General features: G+C 32.8%; 1 protein-coding gene across 1 annotated transcript in view; it reads left to right on the forward strand.

The window, feature by feature from the left end:
- LOC149805308 (uncharacterized) overlaps window positions 1–27,463 on the forward strand; it is a 471,406-nt gene that overhangs the window by 361,057 nt on the left and 82,886 nt on the right. The window contains exons 92-98 of the mRNA XM_089934018.1: window positions 1,177–1,461; window positions 1,781–1,929; window positions 4,124–4,265; window positions 11,963–12,066; window positions 12,532–12,741; window positions 16,970–17,144; window positions 24,648–24,922. Of these exons, the coding sequence (XP_089790144.1) occupies window positions 1,177–1,461; window positions 1,781–1,929; window positions 4,124–4,265; window positions 11,963–12,066; window positions 12,532–12,741; window positions 16,970–17,144; window positions 24,648–24,922 (1,340 nt within the window). The remainder of the gene's footprint in view (window positions 1–1,176; window positions 1,462–1,780; window positions 1,930–4,123; window positions 4,266–11,962; window positions 12,067–12,531; window positions 12,742–16,969; window positions 17,145–24,647; window positions 24,923–27,463) is intronic.

Below are 27,463 nucleotides of genomic sequence, written 5' to 3' on the forward strand. Positions count from 1 at the left end.
TCTTGAAACAAAGCTAAAACACTGATTCAACTACACAGATGTTAAAGTAGGAATGACTGATTCTGATATAAACAACCCTAATAAACAAACCTTGGTCACAATAAGAGGACAAGAATGAAGGTCAAATTAATAGAAATTTCCATCAAACTGTAGACAAAATTTGTGTCCAGAATCTTCCATGATCAGAATCAACACTTTATCAAGAACTCAAAAACAAGTCAACCTTTTTACCCTACATAACATTAGACATGTTGGACCAAATTCCTATCTTCATTTCTGAACAAAAGTTAATCACACAATACAAATTAAATATACATAAGAATGTTACCATAGAAACAAAATGTAGCATAAGTACTGGACCATATTGTGGTAGTATAAGTACTGGTAATATAAAATTGCAACTGACAGACCATAGGAGGACCACCTCAAGATGACTTTGTTTTTACCTTCACTTGTGTGTCTTTCTGCATTGTGTTGATTTTTCTTTCAGAATAAAACATTGAAACTAAGATATAAGTTATCATTATACTTTGCATGGATGCTAATATATAAATTCTCATAAAGGTTTGCATGGATGTCATCATGCTTTGAATGGATGCAGTTAATCTTGAACAGTCCACAAAGTAGATCAGCTTTTCATGAAATTAGGCAGATGAAGGAGTGTCAGAAATCACAAATAACAAAATTACTTTTTGCCAAATGAATTTCATTACTAAATTACAGACTATAGCCATTTGTGTGTGAATATTCAAAACTCATACTTTTCTCAATATATCTACCTCCCAGTACTGATCTTGACAGGTTCTTATTGAACAGTTACTAGCCCCTTTTGTTCAACTTGGGGATTTTAACTGCCACCAAATACTTTCGGGATGCAAAGATATCAGTGAAAGAGGAGAAACAAGAAGACTTTGATTCAAAACACAGTCTTTGCCTTTTAATGACATATACCTACCTCCATCCTGCCACAGGATCCAATTTTTCATTAGATATGACTATCAATTTTATTTGACTTCTATTAGAAAGTTGTTAAATTCTCTGTATACATTTTTATGCATTTATGACAGGTGGTCTTCCAAAATGGTGGTCTTGCATGGCAGTTTTTTTCCTATATTGTTGTGTAAACCTTTTTATCAACAGCATTTATAAATATAATAACATATCTTTCCTGTTCAGGTAATGCAGGTGTTCAGATTAGCAATGAAGAAGATATCCCTGGCTACCAAGAAGTTTCCTACTATGAAGTTGCCTTGGGGACAGATAGAAGATTTCCCAAGACTCAGGACAATGTAGTGCCATTCACAAATGTGGGTAGGAACACTTCAGTGACATTCTGGGACCTTGACCTTCTTCCAGGCAGTGCTGTGTACTACTTTACAGTCAAGGCTTATAGCGAGTCCTACTCCACTGCAATTGTCACTTCCAATGGGTTCTTTGTAGGATTTGAAGGAGGTGTCACAGGTGAAATCTTCATTTGTACTTATAATCAGACATTTGCTCCACAATGATGTTCATCATGTACATGTATAATTGTTAGAAATTTAATTATTTGTTAACCTTAAAGACACCCAGTGAAGAAAATAACATTATATCATATAAGTTAATCATTAGCCTTAGCTTTCATTTGTCTCATTGTATTTTTAAGTCAGATTGCTTCATATTATCATTCTCATGTTTTTTCAAAAATAGTGTGATGGGAAAGCCAAAAAGAATGTCTTAAGTAACTCTGATATGAATACATATATTGTTTTTACAAAATAAGTATAATGTATTTCTGCAGCCGCAACTATTGACATGCCCCGCTATGTCAATGTAGACACTTACCTGGACATACAGTGGAATGACTTCTCTTCAAAAGTGGATATACTAATGTACTACGTGGGAGTTTCTGACCAAACTGAAGCTCTTAAAACAAGCTGCAGACATTATGTAAGTAAAAGCTATGGCTATTACACACTTAAATTGATCATTATAATAATTTGCAAAAACTCAGACACATGTATCAATATATGTTATTAAACTTCAACCATACTTAATTTTGAATTTTGAGTTTGTTAAGGTTTAAAATGTTTATGAAGATGAGCAGGTTTTGTTCATTTCTTTACAATGTACAATTTTGTTGTTATTTAGACTTTGGTGTGCAGTAAACTTTTTTCATAACAATATCAACTGTAACAGAATATATGATATTAAAAAGATTTAAATGTCCTTCTAGCATTTTGTCTAATATTTTACCTAGTTTGTTATAATTACATTTTCAGATGTCATTATATGATTTTTGGGGTCCATTGGGATTCATTATGCACAGAATTTACTGTATTTCAGATTTTAATAAAGTTACTTCTCCAGACATGCAGAGACTTGAACCAGAGAAGAGTTGGCAAATTTAAAGTACTAATATATACCAAATAGCACAGGTGTCACAATATAGTAGTTTCCATGTGCCAGTCTATAGTAGTCCATATCATATTATCAGGTCATATGTACATCAGTTTGTCTGTTACTTATTTTATTTCCAAGCAGAAACATGATTACTCTACAATCTACTTTACCAAACTTTGTGAATAGCTTGCATCTGGATTAATAACAAGCCAATCGATTTTAGGGTCAGGTGTCAAATGAAAAAATCACTGTAACTGAAAGAAGGACAATGGTTTTTGCATTCATAACTTTAGTTCTAGACCATGTACATCAGCCAACATTTGTGGATGCTTGCACTTGAGGTATGGAAGAGACCTATTAATTTTGGAATCAAACGGATCATTATGATTCCATAAAAAATGGAATTTGCAAAGTAACTTTCATTCTAGAGAAAGTTTTTGGGCTTTGTGGATGGCTTGCACTTAGCTAATAAAAAATATATTGGGAGTCTAATGGTCTGTATTCATGGTCATGGCAAAATCTAATAAGAAAATAATGGTTCCGGCATAGTTAGATAAGTTCAAGACTGCATGCCTTGACCAAAGGTAGTAATCTTTCAAGCCAACCATGCCTTACTTGAGGATTATTAAACACGTCAGGAATATGTTATGTATATTTAATTTAGTTGTTTGTTTGTAAGTTTTAAAAAATGTTTTTTCATTACATGTTATTGTAATGTAACATTGTTTGCTGGACCAGACCTCGTCCAAAAGTGAGTTCATTTCTGCTTGACCTGATTGACTTTTTTATCTTTTTTATTTCATTTATGTAAACAACTAGTAAAAGCTTCATTATTCTCTGTGTATCTGAACTTATTATCAGGATTATTATTCAGGTAAACAAAGAAGGATTAAATACGTTGATCAGGGTCAGGGTTTTGAAGATTCCTAAATGAATTTTGTAGGCTGTTGTGTTGTAATTAAACAAGGCTCATTAGATCATTGAAGGTTATTTTCAATTAGGTAATTATTGTTCTTAGAAAATGCTAATTTTGACCTTAGATAAAACAGAGAACTGTATTATCTTGTGACTGTGAGGATTTTACCAGTCATGCTTCAACATCTAACTTCAAGTTGTATTATGCTGTGACCAGTTTGGGCTAATATTTATTTTCTTTAAATTATTGAATTCAAGTGATTATTTTTTCTGGAAATACAAAAGTGCTCTGACAAAATTCTTGGATAAAGACATTCATTGAAATTTAAACAGAATTCTAGCCTGGAATAATATTTCTGTTATTCAACAAGAGACTGTTGACACATAAGCACTTCACAGGCCATAACAGACACTTTATCATCCTCAATTTTGGATCTATTTGGGACTTGAACTGAGTTTTTTCAGGCCTTGTTATTACTAGGACTTGTGTCTTTCATTCCTGGATTATTTTTGGATTTAATTCACAATACCATAAGTTCTTTTGTCTCATTTTTCACTTTGTATTCTAGGGAAATAAATTATTTGTTAATTTTACAATGCTTGTTATCTTCACTCTTTTCTGTTATTTTAAGAGCATAGACTCATAACAGAAATTGTGTACTGATCATAGAAATCTTGTTATCAGTGATTCAAGGTGGTTTGGTTTTAGAATGACTCATATGCATTCAATATGGCTTGCAAGCTTGATTCAATTTATGACAGCAGAATTTGTGCTATGCTGGTGGTAATTTTGCTGTATGCTTCATTTTCTTTTCTTTAATTGCAGATTGTTGGTGGAAGAAATACACAAGAAGAGAACTCCAGGCTTTTTAACATATATACAGTGACAAATGTTGGACGAAATACTTTTGCCAAGCTGCAGAATTTAAAACTAATACAGGGAAAGACCTACTATGCTTGGGCAATGGGTTAGGAAGAAAATTTGTTTGCTCTCAAATTTAATTAAAGAAATATTTGTTATTATAATTCAAGGTCATTAGAAGTTATCTTGACTCTCTCTCCAACCCTCCATTCTTCGTACAGTCTTATGAATGCAAAAATTTAGTCTTGTAGTGTATTTTACTGATTGCTGTGAAACCTGGTAAATATTATGGAATATGGTCTTTATATGAAGATGCTCCTATTGACTGCCTTTATTTATTATTTTTTGTTGTTGGTCAGGTTCATTGTCCTTACTTGTAGTATATGAATACACCTAGTAGCTATTGTTTGATTGATGCAAAGTTCGGTACATGTAGTGGCTATCACCTGAAACTGCACATATTGTCAAAACATTGATTCTGCAAGTTTTTTATGAGTCATTGCTCTTTCTTTTCTCAAGACAGAACCTTATGAGAGCCAGTAGTTTTGCAGTTTTAATGGATTAATGTGTGACACTTGGTACTTATTACTGATAATCAGAAAATGGACATTATGGATAGTCATTGTACTCACCCAGTTTTTGTTAGTATCATGTTAGAGTTTTGGTAGAGTCAGTTTTCCATTGGTTTTCCCTAAGATTTTGTTTGATACCTTTTGCCATTGATATAAAATTTATAATGACCAAAAACTCAGTCTTCCTTCTACATATTAGATACCTCAGAGACAGATGTAAAGAAGCCCTGGATTTAATACAAGTTGTGATAAAAACAGATTATGGATCAGACTGAAAGATATTCCATTTATACAGGACTTGAGTAAGATCTAAATTGGAATGGTGGCTTGATTTTATTTGGATCAGCTTCTGAATCTACCTGCAGATGCTTGTTTTGGAGCATTTAAAATCTGCATGAAAATACTATTATGTTGTGGCAAATAAACTGTAATGTTCTCAGATGAAGGAAATTGACTCTTCCATTGATTACCAAGCTATCCTTTAATCCCTGCATATGACGTTGAGGTTAGACCAAAATATCAAATCATGTATGATCAAAAATATTGTTCCATCTTGCATAATAAAAATTCTTCCTCATCTAAGAGCATCAAAAATCGTGTCTTGACAATATTGCAAAATTCTTCATACCCAGATTAAAGCCATGGCTATAGACTCCACACTCACACCCCCACCAAGCAAATAGTATAGTATTATAACTTGTATGCCACTCCAAAGTTGGCACCTTTTCTTTTGAACTTGTAAAGTAAGTTTAGTGTACCATGTTTACTCACTTATAAGTCAAGTCCTAATGCAAACAACAAAGATCATGATCTGCTGTATCATAGTGTGCTTGCAGGTCAGGGTCTCTGTTGTTTGTTCTTCTGACTGCTCCTAACAAACTGCACAGACCCAGATTTTCTGGTGAGGGCAGATTTGGGTCTGCATTTTGTAGTTGGACTCATCTTATAAGCAAGTACATACAGTAGGTGCTCTAAAATTTGAACATTTTCTGTTAAATTATGGGAAAAACATTTACACGTAAATGAAGAGATCTATGGATTATTTCAAAGACTATTTCCATGTCAGTTGTTCTAAGAAGTATGAATGATTATCGTATGTTGAAATGTGGCAAAGCTAGGAAAAATGCAGAAGTTGGTGAGAGTTAGTCATACTATGCATTAACCAATGCACCAGGTCAATTTATCAAAAATGTTTAACAATAGAACAATCAGTGAATAGCATCATGTTTCACAGACTAATTATTTTAGATTTATAAACCACTGCACAGATTCCCATCATTGTAGATCCTACAAAGGAATGGAAACAGTTATGCAAACAAATTAAACGTGTTCAGTGAGAATGATATTTCATATTTAAATTTGCAAAAATATGACACAGCACTTTCATGTTATTTTATTTTATCTTGCATTAAAAATTACTGAAAATATGAATATGAAAATAATTTTTTGGATACATTACTAGCTTGAAATCAACTTTGACCTAACCTTCATTCAAACTGACTTCAAATCTGGATACAGGTGGTTTTTTATCAAAATGCATTGTATATGGAAATTTGACACTTTGAGCAGTTGATAGTATCCAACTGTGACTGTGTACTGCAATGAGGATCAAATGGATCCTGACTGTCTGTCAGATAGAGCTGAGATTATTTTGTGCCTGGGTTATTCAGTTATTGGAATAGTTCTTGTCCTGATAGTGTAATGACACAAAAACTAGATGGCATTGTTTTGTACACATTGAACATGAAGACACAACAACTAGATGGCATTGTTTTGTACACATTGAACATGAAGACACAAAAACTAGATGGCATTGTTTTGTACACATTGAACATGAAGACACAACAACTAGATGGCATTGTTTTGTACACATTGAACATGAAGACACAACAACTAGATGGAATTGTTTTGTACACATTGGACATAAAGACACAACTAGATGGCATTGTTTTGTACACATTGAACATAAAGACACAGCAACTAGATGGCATTGTTTTGTACACATTGAACATGAAGACACAACTAGATGGCATTGTTTTGTACACATTGAACATGAATACACAAAAACTAGATGGCATTGTTTTGTACACATTGAACATAAAGACACAACTAGATGGCATTGTTTTGTACACATTGAACATGAAGACACAGCAACTAGATGACATTATTTTGTACACATTTAACATGAAGACACAAAACTAGATGGCATTGTTTTGTACACATTGAACATAAAAACACAACTAGATGGCATTGTTTTGTACACATTTAACATGAAGACACAAAACTAGATGGCATTGTTTTGTACACATTGAACATGAAGACACAAAACAAGATGGCATTGTTTTGTACACATTGAACATGAAGACACAAAAACTAGATGGCATTGTTTTGTACACATTGAACATAAAGACACAACTAGATGGCATTGTTTTGTACACATTGAACATGAAGACACAAAAACTAGATTGCATTATTTTGTACACATTGAACATGAAGACACAAAAACTAGATGGCATTGTTTTGTACACATTGAACATAAAGACACAACTAGATGGCATTGTTTTGTACACATTGAACATAAAGACACAACTAGATGGCATTGTTTTGTACACATTGAACATAAAGACACAACTAGATGGCATTGTTTTGTACACATTGAACATAAAGACACAGCAACTAGATGGCATTGTTTTGTACACATTGAACATGAAGACACAAAACTAGATGGCATTGTTTTGTACACATTGAACATGAAGACACAACAACTAGATGGCATTGTTTTGTACACATTGAACATGAAGACACAACAACTAGATGGCATTGTTTTGTACACATTTAACATGAAGACACAACAACTAGATGGCATTGTTTTGTACACATTAAACGAGAAAACTAATGGATAAATGAAAAGCACAATGAATCACTGTCAACAGATAATTTTTCTGCTATTAATAATGTAAGTACATGTAGTCCAGGCATCCTAACATTCCAGTGACTCTTGCTAAACATATTTTCCAAAATATATTGGTGAAATTTAATATTATAATATTTAAAGAAGCTGACAATAAAAAATGATTCATATAAATCATTATTAAATATAACAGAAAATATATAATTTTTTTATTTTGGATTTGCTACTGCTTTAGTGTTAGTAATTTACCTCTAATATTAAATGGCTTCCTCTGAAACTAAATATTTTTTAAAAGAACAATTTTTTTCTTTCTAAACACTATTATATATAATTTCCCCTATAACAGTATATTAGTCCACTGTACTGTTTTTAATTTTTTTAATATTAATTGAGAACATACTGACTTGTAACCTTAAGATTATGTGACATCTAATTAATGGTTTTTTTTTCAGTACAGTAAACTTTTATTTGATCTCGACTCTAAATAAGTCTTTGAGGATGATGATAAGAGTCAAGTTTTTGTCCTTTTTTTATATTCAGGCTTAGGCTTCATATTTTTTGTTTTTAAAGGTACAGTATTATGTACTAGCACACTTTGACACAAACCATATTGTGTGAGAGACAGATTTAATATCTATAATAATAACCTGAGAAAATTAAAAATACTACACAATTATAGGGTTTTTGTGAAGTCCATGGGATAAGCTTTCATACCTTTTATGTTTTGTGTCAAGTGTTGAAGCAATTGAAAAAGTATAATGACCAAACAGGCTTAGTTGATGATACTCTGTTGATTGTCAGACAAGGAAACTATATGTAAACTAGATCTGGTCACCTTTGAATTAAGCTTTTTAGATAACATCTTTATTGATTGTCCAATAAAGAAATAATCTAAAAACTAGACCTAGTGACATTTGCATTGTACTTGAATTGCTTGGCATTTTAATGGATAAACAAATCAAAGACAAACTGCTATAATGAAATTTGAAAACTCATAGTCCTATGACCAAGGTCCAGTTGCATACCGTATGTGCCATGAAAACCTTTAATCTACTTGATATATTCAACAAATACAAGGATATCAGGATTGCTGATGTAGTTACCATCATTTGCAGCATCTATCAGATGGTACTTATTGATATATGAAAGCTGAAACATCCTAAGCTGGTACCCCCCAAAATTGAAACTATGTACAATTTACTTAAAACTAGTGATGATTGTTGTCTGTTTTACAGCAGAATTCCACTTTTGTCTTGCCTGACCTGAATCCAGTTTTCCTTCATATGGTCCATTTTTTTTTCTATCATCTCCAGTCTGGGTTTTAAATAATGGTCTGTCCAGCCAATCCTTGTAATAGTATTTATTCAATATGTTATTTAATGGCAATCTTTATAAAGAGCATTCTGACTGGTCAAACATTTCTCCTAGTTTAGTACTGCTCCAGTGGCCTAATGGTTAGAGCATCTGCCTCAGATGTAGAAGGTCGTGGGTTCAATCCTTGGCCGAGTCATACCAAAGACTTATAACAATGGTTCTAACAGCTGCCTCGCTTGGTACTCAGCATTAAGAGGTTAGTGTTAGGACTGGTTGGCCTGGTGTCAGGATAATGTGACTGGGTGGGACAGCATGCTAGATGTTTGTGGCATGATGCCCCATCACTATAAACTGCCACATTGCAGACATCGACGTGATGTGACTGAATAATTGTTAAAGCTACATTAAAAATCCAAATCACAACACATTACACACTACACACTACTATTTTAGTGAATCTTTGTGTGACAGAAAGTGATGGAAATAAGCATGCTTGCCAAACATGTCATCCCAAACTATTGATAAGGACTGAAATAAAACAGTTGGATAAAGGTTTGAAAAATATGTGGAAATGGGATCGGCTTGAACAAGTCATTGGGATTGTAGTTGGTCAATTTATATGAAAACTGAACACCAGAGGACTAACATTTGCCAACATTGCCAACAAGATCTGAACTACTGTTGCCAACTCTAGCATTTAACATGTTGAATGAGAAGTAGTTTACCCAGTATGATTTGGAAGTTAGAAAACTCTAAACTGATTAAAGGGAGGGACAACATATAGATCACTGGTGGGGAGGTAGTGGTATTGTTGCCAGATAACTTCTATGTCATCCTTGAATGTTATTGATTCCAAATCAGGGAGAATAAATATAAAAGCATCAGTTATGGTCTGATTGGATTAGGAAAAGTGATACAGTGTTAAAGAAAGATTTCTTAAATGAGAAGGCAGATGCAGAATATGTGAACTGCATGTTGACAATGTAAGGAAGAGCTTAAAGAAGAAAAATAAAATTCATAGAGAATAAAAGAAACAATTGATCCTTCACCCACAAAATCAATGGCTACTTAAGGAAGGTAAATAAAAAAAGTTCCAAGGCTGCAATAATGCATGCCTAACACATCTGTATCAATACATTGTGTCCAATGGGGGAAAGACAAATGAATTTATGTAAATATTTTTAAATAGTTGATGGAAATAATTAACAACTTTAACATGAAAGATAAAATAAATAGAGTTATTATGAAAAGACAGAAGTGTGATATATGTAACATGTGCTGCAAAATTAACAAATTATTGTGACGGAATTATTGTGTGAGCACTAACATGCCCATGTAATACATTCAGCACTAATATTACTGGAGAATAAATTGATGTGACTATGAACATTATGAAATTCTTAAAGTTGGGTAAGTTTGTTGTTTTTCAAATTATTTTTTTTTAATAAAATTAAGAAATTTGCAATATATTATGATAAGGGCTCCCAGGTACAGTCTTGTATGCTCTCAGAGTAAAAAAAAAGTCATTTTTGGCCAGGGGCCTTTGATTCCATCAACTTTTTGATAAGGCACACTGCCCCTTGAAACCCTACTAGGTGAGAATCTCAAGGCCCCCCTTCATATTTCCATGTGTTTTTAAAATGTTTTTTTATAGAGAACCAAAATTATGTCTGTAAAAATTGCACTTCCAGATTTAAAACAGGCTAAAAAAGGATACCTAAATTAGAATAAATACAGTATTTGATCATGCCATTACAAAATGCCCACAACCAAGTCTCTCCTTTTTCAGAATTCAGTGAAAATAAGACCTTTCTATGATTTTCATTTATCTGCCATTTGTCCCTGTAGACTGATGGTTCAAAAGATGGAGATAAGGCTACAGCTGCCATTGCAACAGTACATGGCACCAAAAAAGCCTCCATTTTTAAAACTGAAATGACAGCCATATTCATATCTTTGAACTACATTGAAACCTCTCAAAAACAATTTACTTATATTTTTGGATTCCTTCTTGACACTTAAAGCCTTGCAAAATCTCACATTATTTATTATTCACATATATATGCCTTAGTTTCAAAACACAAGTTGGGAGAACACATCCCTGGGAATTTGCAAGAGTTTGTTTTGTCATTGCAGTTGATGTGAACATCTACTAATGCCACAGGCAATACATTTTGCCTAGGACTTAACACTAGCTACTTGTATGGGTTGAGGAAGTATCTCAAAAAGCCATGTCCACTGTCAGTCACTGCATATCCAAAAAAATGACAGGGCAATGTCATTTTCATTTTCCTAATAGAAGAAGGCAGAGTTTACTTTTTTTCAGCAACTTGGTCACCTATTTGACCTGGCAGTGTGACCCCTGGAATACCACCAAAATTATTTTTTAATTTGCTAAAGTTTTGTATCATCATTATGCTCAAAGATTCTTTAAAATAAATGCTACTTAAATATTGTGATTGACATTGAGATCTGTAAAGTCAATCAATCCATACAATGATTCTCAGTTCCAGGATTTAGGATAGTGATTATACAACACAATTTTGATGTTATGTATAGCAGGAAGACCTCAATATTAAATTATTTTCATCTTAGTTGTGCATGCAAGTGGATTCCATATAAAAAAAGGTAGAAATTTATGTAAACTCTATAACAATTTAATCTTACAGTTTTATATTGGTTTTTAGATTTTATCTATAAACATGAAAACTTTTTAAAAACCAAAAAACGATACTTTAACAAAATGAGAGATTTGACAGCTAGAGATTATGTTGACAATGCACACACATTATCATAGTAGAAAATAAATCTTAAAGTCAAGAGGTGGTCTTTTGAACCATGATCAACATCATTTGTGAGATTACAGTTCATGATAACTAATTTGTACTGGATACAAATCTTACAGAAATACATGGATGTTAAGTATGTTTTACATTGAAGCTTTGTAACAGTACACTTTAGGGAAATCATTGAAAGTTGGCTCCTAATGCAGAATTATAATTGTAGGCTTGGACATGGCTGGAGAGTGTAATATGAGCATGCATGAGTTTACCATCGATGTTACCCCACCCAGCAGAGGTCAGCTGAGAGCAGGACCATACTTTGGCATGGTAAGTCATCCCATTAATATTTTAGAGAAACGTTACGTAGTACTATATGCTGTTGAATCTGACTAATATCTTCCAGTTTTATGAAACCATTAATTACATACATATTCAAATTTCATTCTTCTCACTTTTTTTATACGATTACAATATAATTTTAGCTTTGAATTTTGTGCCAAATTATCTTCTCAAGCTTGGATTGCTACCTGAAACTTCATACATTTTTTCTCTGATCATTTTTCTGTTTTCTATATATCTTGAAAAGTGAATAAAAAGTTCTTTAGATGATTGCCACTAGATACATAAAGATGTACAGGTTTTGCTGTGGTATGGTGCAATGAGATCAAAAAAGTTGGACACTCCACATTGCTATTTTTAGTATTACAACACTCTTGCTTAATGATGTGATTAATTGGAATTTGAAAAAGTGTAATTCAAAACAATGATATTTCACAATCTAATCCATTTCAGGCTGTATCTTATACACCCAAGTCTGACAGTATTACTGCTTACTGGGAGGGCTATATGGATGCAGAGTCTGGTATCAAGCACTACAATCTGACACTGTTGAAGAGAGATTCCTGTCAGTCAACAAATAATGACTCAATGATAACGCTTGTGTCGAACATCATCCTGGCTCCTAATACCACCACTTTCACAATCAGAGATTTATCTCTTTTGGTTGGTACCAGAACTGAATGTCTTTTCTTTTTTTCAGGTGTTCTTTTTGTGAGATGCTCTTTTGTCCAAATATTCACCTCTTTAAAATCTGTTCATAATTTTTTTTTACCTGCTATAATTTTAAAAGAATTACTTTGAGAATTTTTATTTGTGATGATAATTTTTATGATAATAGTGGGAAGTCTGTATTAAGCGATTGCCATAATTCATATTTATTTATGCTCCCATCATCAGTAAAATTACAAAGATTATTTCTTGCTTATCTTTAAACTTCTGTACAGATTTTTGAGTTTTTATACTCTTACTCATAAAATGGAAACTGAGATTTATTTTGTTAAAACTTAAAGCAAGTTTGATTCATTATTGAACATTAGTTTTGTCATATTTAAACAAAATTTTAAGCATTAGAGGGTCTAAATGTGGGATGCAAATTTATACACAGGTGTAAACTGTTTTTTTGCCTTAAGGGTAGTCTTGTTAGACCAAAATCTAACTTTGCTCAGTGAGATCTCTGTTACCAGATCTAATAAAAATGCTGAATTGGTCTTTGTTACTGATAAAAGGTACTTCTCTAAAACTTTGTGGAAGCAGAACTACAAAGATATCTCTCCCCATATATTTTTTCTGGACTTTCTGCAGTCAATCAATCCACAATAAGTTGAAGGCCTTAGTTATATCATTGAACATTACTTTGTAAACAGATGTATAATTATCCAATGAAACTGTCATATTTATGTGAAATACAAAGGCATTACAACAGCATGATGACATAGGACATTGAAAACCTCATCTCATCTGGAAAGCCTCTTTCAAGCATTACATTAGGAAAACTCATTGTTATACCAGATCCTGACATTTCAGAAATAAGGAGCCCTGTATGAGTTCTGTTTGAATTTGCACACTTCAGAAGGACAAATTTGCAGATAAATATTGACAAATAAACCTTTACAGTAAATACTACAGTTTACTAATGACTTCAGGTTATTCTTCTTTTCTTTTCAAAAAAGAAATCATAATTTAATAACATGAAAATTATTACATTAAAAGTTTTAAAGTCATGGAAATATCAAATGAATTTGAGTACTGGTAAGAGTGAAATCTGCATAAACAGTAAAACAGGTTTATCATTAACCCTTTGTTTTAGCAGTGGATTGTTCCATCCATGTTATCACGTATTTAGTATACCTCATCGTATGTTTCACTTGTGTTTGTAATAACTGATTTACTGTATATCAAGTGTTCTGGTATTGGCTTACTTATTACATTTTGCAATTTCTGGAGGTCAAGTCAAAGAGGTTATTTTTTGATTTTCATTGGTAAAGAAGAATAATGCAAAAAAGGAATTGTTTAAATATGATGCACATACCTGTCAACTTCTCAAAAGCCAGGTTGGGAGATTGTCTTAAAAAAAATAGGGAAATTGGGACCTAAAATTGGGAGTTTTTCACTGCATTTTTTAAGACTAATATTGACATCCCCCAGGTTCAATATGCATAAAATACTATAAGGATGCACCATTTCTGCCTGTGGTGCACCTTATTTTCCCCCAGGATGTGCCCTCTTTTCATATTCTTGTCAGCTTTGGCCAAACTGCACAATAGCTAAAGGTTTGTCTTGTGTAAACAAGGAAGAAAACCAGTGTGGCTAATTAACAGTTGATCCTTATCATTGAAGTTATCTTGTGAAAAGGACTGGTCCACCAACATAATTCAAAGAAACCATGTTCCACAGTGTGTTTTGTAAGTGCCGGCAATTGATTGGCAAATAAACATTGCCCTAATTTGATGTAAATAGGCAGTCTCAAGCTACTATACATGTGGCAACTATTTTTCCCACATTTTATATCCCACCTTATTTCCTTATTCTCGACTCAAAAGGCATTTAACATTGTTTACAAAATAACATATTTATTCTGAATTTGCTTTTTGAGGGCACATAAGCTGCTTGGTATGTTTCTTTCTTTCTTTTTTTAAATTAATAACAATAATACGGTACAGTAATGTCAGGTGTTCACTGATGTAAGTTTCTTTGGTTAGAATAGAGATGCTACGGCATCACAGTGATCATTCTTGGGATTGAAACTAATTGCTGACAATTTTATTGTTGTGGTTTATTTTTGTGTGGTTTATTTTCTGATTTTAGTATTGTTGTTGGGTTAAAACAAAATCATAAATTGATGTGAATAATGCCTAAACTCAACGTTCTATTTACTGAAGAAAAAATTCTTTGTAGAGTGTGTTAGTAATTATTTCATCACAACAGTATTTATGGGTAATAAATCAGACCATGGCTTCTGTGCATTGCATAGGATATATCTATTTATGATGGATTTTTTTAAGGAGAAATAAAAATTGCCAAACATAACATAATAATCGGGAGTTCTTTGCAAAAATTTGGGAGATATTAAGAAATCAGAAGGTAGGCTTGGAATGACCCCAGAATTCTGGAGTTGTTTTCTTTCTTCTACTGGCTTGTCTTGGGTGACCTCTACTATGAGCAACCACCTGTTATTTATGCCCACAATCATGCAGTTGGATCAGTTTGATTATATGAATGCACTGTCATGAGCAATTACCTGCAGAATTTGACCAGTGACCACAACTATCAGGCAAATTGAGCATTTGGGTAATGCTTTAAATAACTGCATCACAAAAATAGAAATAAACACCACAGACCTTTATTCTGTTGTTTGTAACCACCATCACTTAGGAAGATCTGCAGGCTTAGTGCAGATTGTTCTAAACAACACTGCTATAAATGACTACATTGGTAGAACAGAGATAAAAACCACTGACCTTTACTCAGTCCCTTGTAAACATAACCACTTAGGAGAGTTGGTTATAAATAAAAGAAACTGAGTCTGGCTACCAGATCTCTAAAATCTACAGGTCATACTATTATTATTTGTATGCTGCACACCTAATTAAGATTAAAGTACATGTTACTAACCATAATTGTAGTACCAAAGTCATGTGAATCCAAATTATAATTAACCATTCCTGCTTCAAAGGGAGCAGTCAAGGACATACATAGTCAAATTAGTGATTGATATTATATCTTTAACATTGGCAACGAAGACAATACCATTAATGTCAAAATGAGAAACTTTCTTAAAGGTTTCACTGTGGCTATTGAGTATGTTGTTTGGCTTTGGAGTGAATCCATAATGGGTGATTATTATTTTCCAAATTTAATTGTCATTGTAAAATGTTCATGTTTGTTCCTTTTTTGATGTTATTAAACCCCCAACCCAACCATCATCTGTTCACTGAAGTGCAGCCAGTTACCATCTTTGTTTATGAAGACAATCTCTTTATGTCATCAGTGAATTAAGCTTTTGACTTTTTCTTGTCAATAAATTTATTTTGTTTCTGGATGGGTAATTCAGTTTTTTTATATATATATTTTGTTCATTTGTAGATATGTATTCCATATTTACCCAAAATCTGATCAAATTTATTTTAGTGCAGTTCAAATACGTGATAGGGGATTGTTATCATAGCTAAATGTGTGATTCCTAAGCTACATATGAAGTAACTCTGAAATCTATGTACATGTGAAGTAAAAATATGGACAGGATAAATGTTACCTTGATTAATTTTGCAATTTATATTTAATGCATGTACGATCTGCTCTTCAAATGTAAATGTAAATATTTTGCAACAGATGTATATCTTTATTGCTGTATAACATTTTTTAAAATTAAATTAATGCAATATTTTGACAAGAAATGTAAATTAAAAAGAAAATGCATGTACCATAATTGATGGTATTTTTCCTTATGTCCTGTTTAATTTCTACCTTGTAAACTGATCATCTTGCACAAAAATATTTGAGAGACCATCTATCTCAAGAGATGACTTTTTATTTGCAGAATGGTTGTTTTCTCAAGAAAGATTTTACTGTATTAAGCAATATTTGTACTAACAAATGAAGTTATTAATTGGCTGCTATTGATGCTATTGACTAATTTCATTGCCATCTTAATACCTCTATCCCTGAATACTTATTTTCATTTGGATATATCTGTTAGCTTATATTTACAAAATTAACATATTCCTAGCTTATATGCCTTTAAAAATAGTTTAAAACATGCTAAATAGTAAGGTTAACTGTAAATGATTTCAGGCCTGCTTGAACCTAATGTTAATGGGACCACTGGATAAACAAAATTTAAATGTTAAGCCCAAATGGTATGACTGCACGAGTCTTCTTAAAACTCTTTCAGACCTCAACACCTTACTATGTAAAGCTGGTGGTTGTCAATGAAGCTGACCTGTACATAACAGAGATTAGTTCCCCTATTCTGTTTGATGATTCATTACCCACATCTGGACATGTTACGGAGGGTACAGATTTCGAAGATGATGTGGTTTGGTGGGGATCAACAACAAAGGTATCAGGTGAGTGAAATTGAGATGCATTTACACCAGAAAATTAACGTAACCCTTTAGCTATGACTGCCACATCTAAGCATCACCTGTAAATAGCTCCTGAACCCCATTGATGCATATATGCAGTGTCGATAAGCCTAGTTTATTACCCCAGTGTTGCTTATTTGCATATAGTTCAGCAGTACTCAAAACCCCAGTGTTGCATCTATGCAGATGTGACTGCTATATTAACTAAATGTTGATTGGTTGAATGTACAGAAGTTTACATATTTTTGATTATCATAACCAATGAGAGGACTGTTTACTCAACATTTTGATACAAGTTTGAAATCTGAGAGGTTAAAATTAGACACACTGTAAAGGCTTTTCTGCACTTTATGAAACACATGTAGTTGAGATAAACAAAGATGGATTCCAATTCAGATATGAGCGACTTCATATGGTTCAGTGCAAGTGATATCAAAGAGTTTAATGGATCATTTTTAGAAAATGGATCAGATATTAATGTTAATCCCATTTCACCACCAGTTGTAAGTGGTTTTTAATCAACTGACGAGACGGACATAGTTCCACTTGCACAATGGAGTTATGACCTTGCCATGTTCGAGATCAATGATTTTTATTCTCATGTTGGTTCAACAATCGAGCTTAGACTACTAAGCAATGAGTAGGATTTTTTTCTCAAGTTTTTTCCTGTCTATCTGGTGGAAAAACTTGTGAAAGAAACAAACAATTGTGCCAAGAAAATGGGGGACCAAAAGCAGACCTGAAATGGTATGAAATCAGCATCATGGAGATGTGGGCATGTCATGGAATATACATCGTCATATATGTGTGGATAATGACTGTTTTGAGAGGTACCATTCTCACCTTTGTAATCAGAGTGTTCATTCATGTTTCTATATGTACATATGTAAATGTTGGATTTATTTTTTGGGATTCAAAACTGTTTACTTGCTGGGATTTCTTGTATGATAGGATTTAAGAGTATTTAAAGTGGAAATATATGAATAACAGACACTATACAAGGTAAGCTGTTTTTTATTTCACTGAAATCCAGCAAAAGCTAATGAAATAAAGAATACAAATTAAACCATGTTTTTATTGTCAGTTTCTGTAGTCAGCCTTGATGATGATCTAGTTAGTATTCAGCTTAGCAACCAGCCTCAGTAACTGATATGATAGCACTCAGCAGTAGTGAAACTGCACAACAGCTGTAATACCAAAGGGTTAATAAATCTTATGTAGAATGTGCTTAGCCTTGCAATGTCTACTGACAGTATAACACATTCTTGTTGATTTCCACCCAGTAAGATAGCAAATTTGTAATGCAAAGATAGTTTCACCAGAGTAAACCCTTATATTGGTTAGCTTTATCTTTTATTTTATATAACTTTTCTAGAATTGTACACCTTATTATAATTTATCTTTTGAAGTAAATAGTTATGTTTATTTCGAAGGGTTATCACCCTTAAGATTGTCCAAATTTTACCTTTGCATAATTTTTAAATTAACTTTTAAATACCACTATATAGTCAGCATTGTGCTGATGTACCATTAAATCCCATCCATCCTTGCATTCATATGTCCCTCTATACCTGTCCAATTGTTCAAAAGATGGGGACAAGGTTGCAGCTTGTGTCGGAAAACCTCACTGCACTATCTTGATCTGGTTACCATTGCATTTCACAAGTTCTTGTAATCCCAGTTTTATTTAAGTTGTATATTTCCTCTTGGTAACCTCATTTTGAATATATTTGATCGAGTCTTCATACATATATAATCAGAGCTCAAATAATGGTATTCCCACAATTAAATTCCTAAACCAGTTTAAGTGATTTGGCTCCATTACATATTTAGCGTGATGATTGCTATATTTGGAGTTTTAGTGTCAAGATGCTTTAAGCCTTTTTGAAGGAAAATATAGATTACCTATCAATCATATGAATAGATGTATATTATTTCATTGATACATTCTGTTGTCAAAGACAAACTTTATATTATGAAACAATATCAATGTTTAAACTGGGTCACATTTGTGACCATAGTCTCCAAACAGACTTGTCACCAACAGCAGTATATGCACACACTGAACAGACTGTCATAGCTTTACAAAAAAAGAAGAAAAGCCAAAATTAGAAATTCAACTAGAATTCATTTTTTTGTAAAAGAACGCTTTGGTATTATCATGCACACATTCTTGATTGGCACACATAGATATAATGCAATATTGCTGGACTACCTAGTTGATCATGACAATAAAAATATTAATTTTCCAAACAATTTTCCAGTAAATTTATCATTTTAATTAGTACATGAAATATCAGGACAGAGAGAAAAGTAATTAGTTTTTAGTGTCTGGATATTTTGATCATTGGTGGGATGTTCAAACTAAATTTTGTGATCATTTTGTAACCTCAGCCAGAGAGCATATCTTTTAACTATTTTAAATTTTTTGTTTTGTTTTTGGTTTTATTTATCATTTAAAGAATACTAACACTGCTATGTAAATATCTACTAACATTATAATGATTTAATAATTTTCTTGATAAAATTTGTTCTCATATTATGAAAAGAAGAAAAATATTACTAACAATTCTACACAAAATAGATATTTTTGCATAAAATCCAGGCCACAAAAAAAATGAATTACCCCACCCCTACCAAAAATATTGATACACTGATTTATATAGTCTTCTAATGCTGGAAAATATAAAAATATAGAGCATTACATTTGGTAGGTATATAAATAATTAAAACAGCAACCTTTGAAATTATCAATTATTTCCATCTTAAATAATGAAATAAAAGTTAAAGGGCCTATCATTAAGTAATTAATCAACATTTCACCATTTCTTTTGCTACTGCCTTTATTTTATCTGTTTCAGCTGCAATAATGTTTTCCCTTCTTATGTTCGCGAAGTCATTTAGCTGATTTAAGAGACAGGAGTTAAAGTCATTTGAAATAAACATGGAGCTGCCTAAGCAACGAAAAATATTTTATATATGAAATATCATCACACTCATGTTTTTCTCCATACAGCTATTTTTGCAGTATCTTTTTAAATCTCTACACAACAAAGACCTGGAAATATATCATCTGTCAGACATATCCAGACTACCATAAAACATTGTCAGACTGATTATTCACACTTTAAATCACATGACTGTAACAAATCTTCAGATGTTTTAAGAAAACTAAAGTTAAAGTAATGCAGCTACACATTAGTTGCTGTGATTAATATTAAACTTGGAAAAAAAACTATTATACATATTTCACAATCTAGATGGCTTGCATTCATTGGTGCTTACATCAAGTCAAAGAGTTTCAGTCTATCAGCACATGTATCAGTAAAGTATTGCTCAAACATTTAGGCCAAATCAATCAGTCTCATGAGAGAGATGATCAACAAGAGGTCAAGTACTGTCCAGCAATAAGCAACAGTAACATTAATCAAATTTCAGGCAGCAACAGGCCACTCAATTGAGCAGGCAGTTTAATAAAGTCGGTAAGAAGGAAGGTCCTCTATCGCCATTACTCCTAACAACTGCTGTTGATTTTCCACCCTGTCTACCAACAGACAGCCTTCCAATTGACCTTATTTTCATCAGCATGGATTGAAATAATTTTGCAGCGTGAATGGGCACAATCTAAATTGCTTTGGTGGGGCTACAGATTTCATTAATCAAACTGTGGGTCATCCCATCTCATCTTCCCAATTAATGACAGCTGTGCCATCATATTTGGAGTAAGATGAAAGTTTGCTGAACAAAACCTGATTATTACTTGACAAGCAGGTGGTGCAGATTGTTCAGAAACCAAACTGTCTCTGGTTTTATTCCAGGTGTATTCTAGTGTAAAAATCCAACAGAAAGTTCTAGCTGTTCACTAACCTTGACTTTCTCAACAAATACATTGCCAAGCAAAAGTTCAGGATGGAACAGCATGATTAAAGAGGCTTTCCATTGAAAGAGACAAATTTGCAATCAGTCTAGACTTGACCGAAATATATTTCCACATCTTTATTCACATAGGCTCATACAAGTTCCTTCGGTTTTCCTAGCAATGAAATATGTAGCAGTTTTATGCATTGCCATTTAGTTTCAACATCAGTACATGTGTGTTCAGAGAAAATTATAAACTCCTTCATCACCCTCTTTTAGTAAAAATTTTCAAAAATGACTGTAGCATATCCAGATGACATCCCATAAAAACAAATGGTAAATACTATTTTTCAAAGGCAGGAATGATCTTCTGTCCCTTTTTGTTAGTAGGCTTTATAATGAGCTAGGAAACCTGAACATTTTGTCCACCTAGGAATGGAGTTTCATACTAATCGTAACAGGTCAGTCTACTTCAATATACATGTGGTACAGATAATAAAACTTGTAGTAAGAGCTGATTTCCAACATGGAGTGGATTACAGTGAGAGCTCCTACAACTCCTGAGCTTGTTCAATGGGACAGCAGATCTGATTCTGCTTGGCCACAGTTTCATGTGGACTTTGCAGATGGTTCTGCTGGTCCAGTGACACCCCTTTTCCAGTCTTCTTGAGAAAGTCAGGATCATGTTCAGAATAGTATTATTTCTGTGTCATTGGTCCAGTGATGTTTGCTCATGACATGAATTCCTTTAGGAAGACAATACCTATAATTACAGTATTTACAGATGTCAGTTGATAGGGTTGACGATTGACATTGTCAGCAGCAAGTAGGGTCTGGAGGAAATATCTCTTCATATCAACTTTCTGGAAATGAAGGCTACAGTCATATTGGACAAATGAGGAGCCAAATTATTTTTCATTTTACTTTATTCAAAAACCAATTTTAATTATACTGACTACCAGTAAGTAAGAGCCACACACATTGGGGAAGAGAGGACTTTTTAAAATGTTTCAAGGGTTTAACCTGACCAGTTAATTTGTCTTTGGACATTTGTGAAAACTTCTGGGAGAAGGAGATGTATGTTTACATGTACTACTTTCTTAGACATGGTATAATGGGGGGGGGGTATAGAAAGTTTCATGGATTTCCATTAATTGGTTTAGAGACAGTATAGTAATGGACAAACAGGGTCTTGCAATATCCTCCACAAAAGCATGGAAATAATAATTATTATGTATCATAGTAAGAATAATGATGATAATAATAACAATGAGAAGAATGAGACAGAATTGATCATAGTAATGAAGACAACAATAGTGGGGGAAACAGTGGTGAAATAGATTTCATTAAACAACTGAATTTTTGTATATTTCAGTTACAAAGTATATTTTCACCACTAAAATTTGTAGGTAGATATTATCAGCACAATACTGTTAACATGAAATACTGAGAAAAAAAATAGAAGGTAAAGATGTTACAATTTCCTGTAAAAGATATATCAAATTTAAAAAACAAAAACAAATATAAAATACTTAAAAAACAAGTAAACTGTCAAAATTTGTTAGATAATCCAGTTTCCTCAGAAAGGCCAAGATTTTCTCTGGTGATACATCATCATAAGTTCCTATTAGAGTTGACACGAAAGACTCGTGTCCCATATTATATATGACAACACACTTGACAAGAACATTTTCCACCATCAGTTGATGCTGGCAGAATCAAAAAGTGCTTATGACATATCTGAACTAAAGATCAAAGGTCTGACACCTAAACTATGTGGTATATTAGCCTGAGAAATAATACAATTATGAAATAAAATCATCATTCTCTAACATCAACTTTAATTTGTGTGAGATCTTGTCATAACTGGATACAGTAGTAATAGGGTCTACAGTGAAAATGAAGATACCATACTGGGGAAATAATATTTGATAGTTAGGATGTATCAGTTTACTACTAGTGTATAATATTGTTTCCATGCAATACATTATACTGGAATGGTTTCTACATTGTTGTCTCGTGTATTGTTGTTTTGGTGATTCTGACACCTTTTGATGGCTTAAAGGGACAGAGCAGGTGAGATCTATTTATTGAAGAATCTTGAATTTTTAATGGAGCAAGAACATGTTAAACCATACTGAATTCTCCACCAACATGGTAAAAGACGTCCATATATTACCAAATGAAACTTAAAGTTTATTCAGCATGACAATTTTACACTCTATTATTTGGTATAGCATGCTTGAGAAACCCACATTCAAGTGATTTACCCTGTCTGTGCAGAGTGCAAAAGTTTTAACATGTTACATCCATTATATATTCTTTTCTGCAGACCATGGTCATATGGTCTCAATCACAATAAATTATCTTTTATTGTCTTATTACCATTTAGACACACCATTTACATTCTTACATTCCCATTGACCTGGAACCTTCATGTGTTTTCTTAACCATCTCATTAATTTTCTTTTTGTCTTTTATTGCTTGTTGATAATGGATCAGTTTTCATACATAAATCATTTATCACATAACCTTTCTTGTGACGCTACATGGCCTTAAAGTGCTGACGCATCATAAAACCACAATCAATCAATCAAACATTTTTTTCTGGACCAGTATGAAGTCTATTAGTAACCAATGATAACAAATAACTCATGCAGGGTCATCAGATAAGCATTTTGGTCTTCATCAAGTGTTATTTATTTCATGCTTTGTAAACTTAAGAAAAACATATAATCCATAAATGGTCTCTTTTCATTTGTCCGTGATCATCCCATAACATGGATACAATAATAGTCTTTTTTATTATCAACAATGAAAATGAGAAAAACAACTGATAAGTTATGCAAATGAAATAGAGGTTTTCTTCATAATAAAATGTTATTCATTAGAAAAGATGAAAAACTTTTCTTGAAGGTAAATAATAAATAATATTGCCTGAAACAAAATATCTATCAATTCTGTTAGTATAATTTAAACTGCCACATTGTAGATTGTGCAGTAATCTTTATGTATGTAGACTTGGCTTGTTCCTGGAATTGGTGATGCCATGGTAGATATATGAAATAAAAATTTCTGATATAATGTTAGTAGTAATTTACTGTAAAAAATACAAAACATATTTTAAAATTTTTTAAGAGTTGTATAAATTCTGATTTTAAGAAAAAAATAATAAACGTTTTTCCACATAAAAATTAATTTTTGCATGTTTTGCCATAAATCAGTTTTGTATATATTCAATATTGGCTCAAGTCATTATTTTACACCACATAGATAATCCTTTATTTCCTCAGTTTTAATGTTTATTCATGAAATGAGGCAAGGAAGAAAAAGGTTTACATTATTAAAATATGTTAGTCTAGTTGGTACCAGGTACAATACATATTTATCTGTGTTTCAGTTTTCTTCAAGAAAAACTTGCTTTCAAAAGAATTATAATTACATTGCTGTAAATATTCAGTTTTCTTTCATGGAAGGAAGAAAAAATATTATGCTGGATTTTATTTGTTGCAAAACTATCTAAATATCATTTTCACTGCTGACATATGAACATATTAGACAATTATATTCTTGTATATCTGATATAGAAATTGGATCCTTCATTGACTATACATGTTTATTCTGTAGGTGTGATTCTTCACCTCCAAAGCCCTATTGGCCCTGCTTGCCCACCCAAATCAGTGTCCCTCACAGACTCATCAATGTGGAAGTCCATCAACATGTCAGGTTTTCATGATGCCAGTGGCAAAGCCTGGAGACTGCAGCATCGGGAGGCCAATGTGTTCAAAGATTATGTCCATAATGAGGTCAAAATTAAACTTGCCAGAGACTCTAAAGAGAACTCCATGTATTCCTCCATCTACTACAGGTCTGCTGAGATGGCCTCTGGGGGAACATACGAGGTAAGATTTGGATACTGTGTGGATCAAAATGTTTATCTTTCCTCTACAAAATAGAAGGAAGCTGGTGCCATAATGTCAGCATCGGCATTGGTGTCCATATAGATTAAAGTATATATTACATAAACAGCATCCTTTCCTAGGTCCTTGACAACAGTTTTGATTGAGTTTCCTGGCACCTACATTATGTTTTGGGGGGCTGAAAGGTCTAACTTTGGATGTACATGTATATTAGTTGGAAATTCTTAGTTAAGTAACTGCTTTTAGTTCAGGTTTTTTTGCACTTTATATAAATAATGTTAAATGGTAAAATCCTGTTTTATGCATATTTAACTAACACACCTCTCATGTTTATGTGAATTAATAATAACATCCAACAAGAAAAATATACCCCAAGAAGCACATCATTCACATATGTACAAAAATGCACAGCCTAGTCCTGAAGCAGGAACCACCATTTTTTATGTCTTTGACAGGGATGAAGATGTGGCTTTGCAGCGATGGATGTACTCATGTCAAGCAAATGTGTCATACACATGGTTTCTCAGAAATGCAATGTATGCATAAATCGGAGGGTTTGCTTTACTCAGAATCTTGAAACTTGGCAAAGAAAGAAATTTTGATGACTATATTAAACCCTCATCACAAAAATTGCTTAACGTGACTCATATTTTATTTCACTGACTTTGGTTAACTCTTGTGTTTAAGTTTATTTCTCAAGCGCTGTTCATGCTATAATCAATAAACTAGATTCTATGCATCACTGTTATGATGATAATAATAATAATAATAATAATAAAGACTTTATTTAGAGAAGGTTAACTCAGTTAGTTACAGAACTAATCTACCTTGAGGCCTTCTATCTGTTATATACAATACATACAATATATACAAAATGATGTGAAGAATCTGGCTTGACACGAAATAATTAAGTAATTTTAAAATTCAAAATTATCAAGCCTTGAACACATGCACAGGCATCTGTAAACACATAAACATATATAAAACATAAAATATCATCCTGCATTGAAAAATTCAAATTGATGCAAAACTATAAAAAAGTAGGCAGTCTTTTTTGTACTAGAACTGTTCAATGTTTTGAAGATTTTATCCATTTAAGATACTGATTATCAAAAGAAGAAATGCTAGGAGCCTGCCTTATGTCACTGGGAATGTTGTTCCATACCAGTGGACCTGTATATTGAAAACTTTTTTTAAACAATTCCCTTTTTTTGGCCTTGGTACAATGTAATTTTTACTTCCTATGGACCTTAAATTTGGAGTGCCATCAGCATCTCTTTGGTGAAAGATATTGCTTAGATAGACAGGAATGGCTTTTCTGGGTACTTTATACATCACTTTGGCTTTTTTAAGAAATATTCTTTCATGTATTGTTAAAACCTTTATATTATTCATTGCATCCTGAAAATTGTCTATACATTGATCTAGAATTAAATGGCAAACCCTCTTTTGGAGTGTTGTTATGTTTGAATTAGAGGTATTACCCCAAATTACATTACAGTAGTCCAGATATGGCTGAATATAACTTTTATACAAGATACCCTGTACTGAAGAGGAATGTATGTTTTGATTTTCCTCAGTAGCCAAAGATAAGAATTAACCTTTTCTGTTATTACTACATCTTACAACAAAAGAAGATCACTGTCACCAATATTTGACATTTTACAGGACTAGATTAAGTGCTGGCATTTACCTCATGACCACAGAAGTTTTTACCTCCAGTATAATACTATTAGATCTGGAATTATGACACTTGGTTAGTAGATATATCTTAATGAGTGGTACTACACATTTTTAAAGAAGGTCATTGTGACCCATATTTCAAGTTCAGTAGCTTGGGGTAAATTTTGTGTTATTGCTATTCATGCTTGAACCATTAAACTATCTGATTGTATACTTCTTTCTTAGTACCACACTTGTAAAGAAATCGTCTCAATGACCAACGTTTCACATTTTGCTGACTTAGGTTTTTATGGTTAATGTATTTAGATCATAATGATTTACATTTTCTGCATGTTATGTACATTCAGTTCTGTCATTAGGAGCCTGAAAGTTCATGAGATGATGTAACTTCATGAACACTACTACCATGAATTCATTTCAATAGTTGGTCATTATGGTCCATAATTTATGCTTCACTGACTTGAGTTATATTTTGTATTTGTTAAATTCTCAGGCACAGTTCACACTAGACTCATGACATTTATGATGATATGAATCACTGTTACTACTCCACCCTAGCAACAAAAGAGGCTCATTGTCACCTATATTTTTTCTTTAACTGGCTTTGATTATGATGACCACATTAGTTTTGGGCATGGTGTATGCATATTATCCAACCTAAAAGCATACAACTAAGTGATTGGATGCATTTTGTGATGGGGCTCCGGGTGGTCAAGTGGTCTAAGGCACTTGCCTTTACCAATCACTGCTATCTCAGTCTGTCCATATGGGTTTGAGTCTTGAGCTTGACCAATGTGGGTCTGTGAGAAAGTTGCCAGTAGTACCCCCCTGTGGATTGGT

This window comes from Sinohyriopsis cumingii, chromosome 2, assembly GCF_028554795.1.
Source record: "Sinohyriopsis cumingii isolate HCF-2022 chromosome 2, ASM2855479v2, whole genome shotgun sequence".
Classification (NCBI taxonomy): domain Eukaryota; kingdom Metazoa; phylum Mollusca; class Bivalvia; order Unionida; family Unionidae; genus Sinohyriopsis; species Sinohyriopsis cumingii.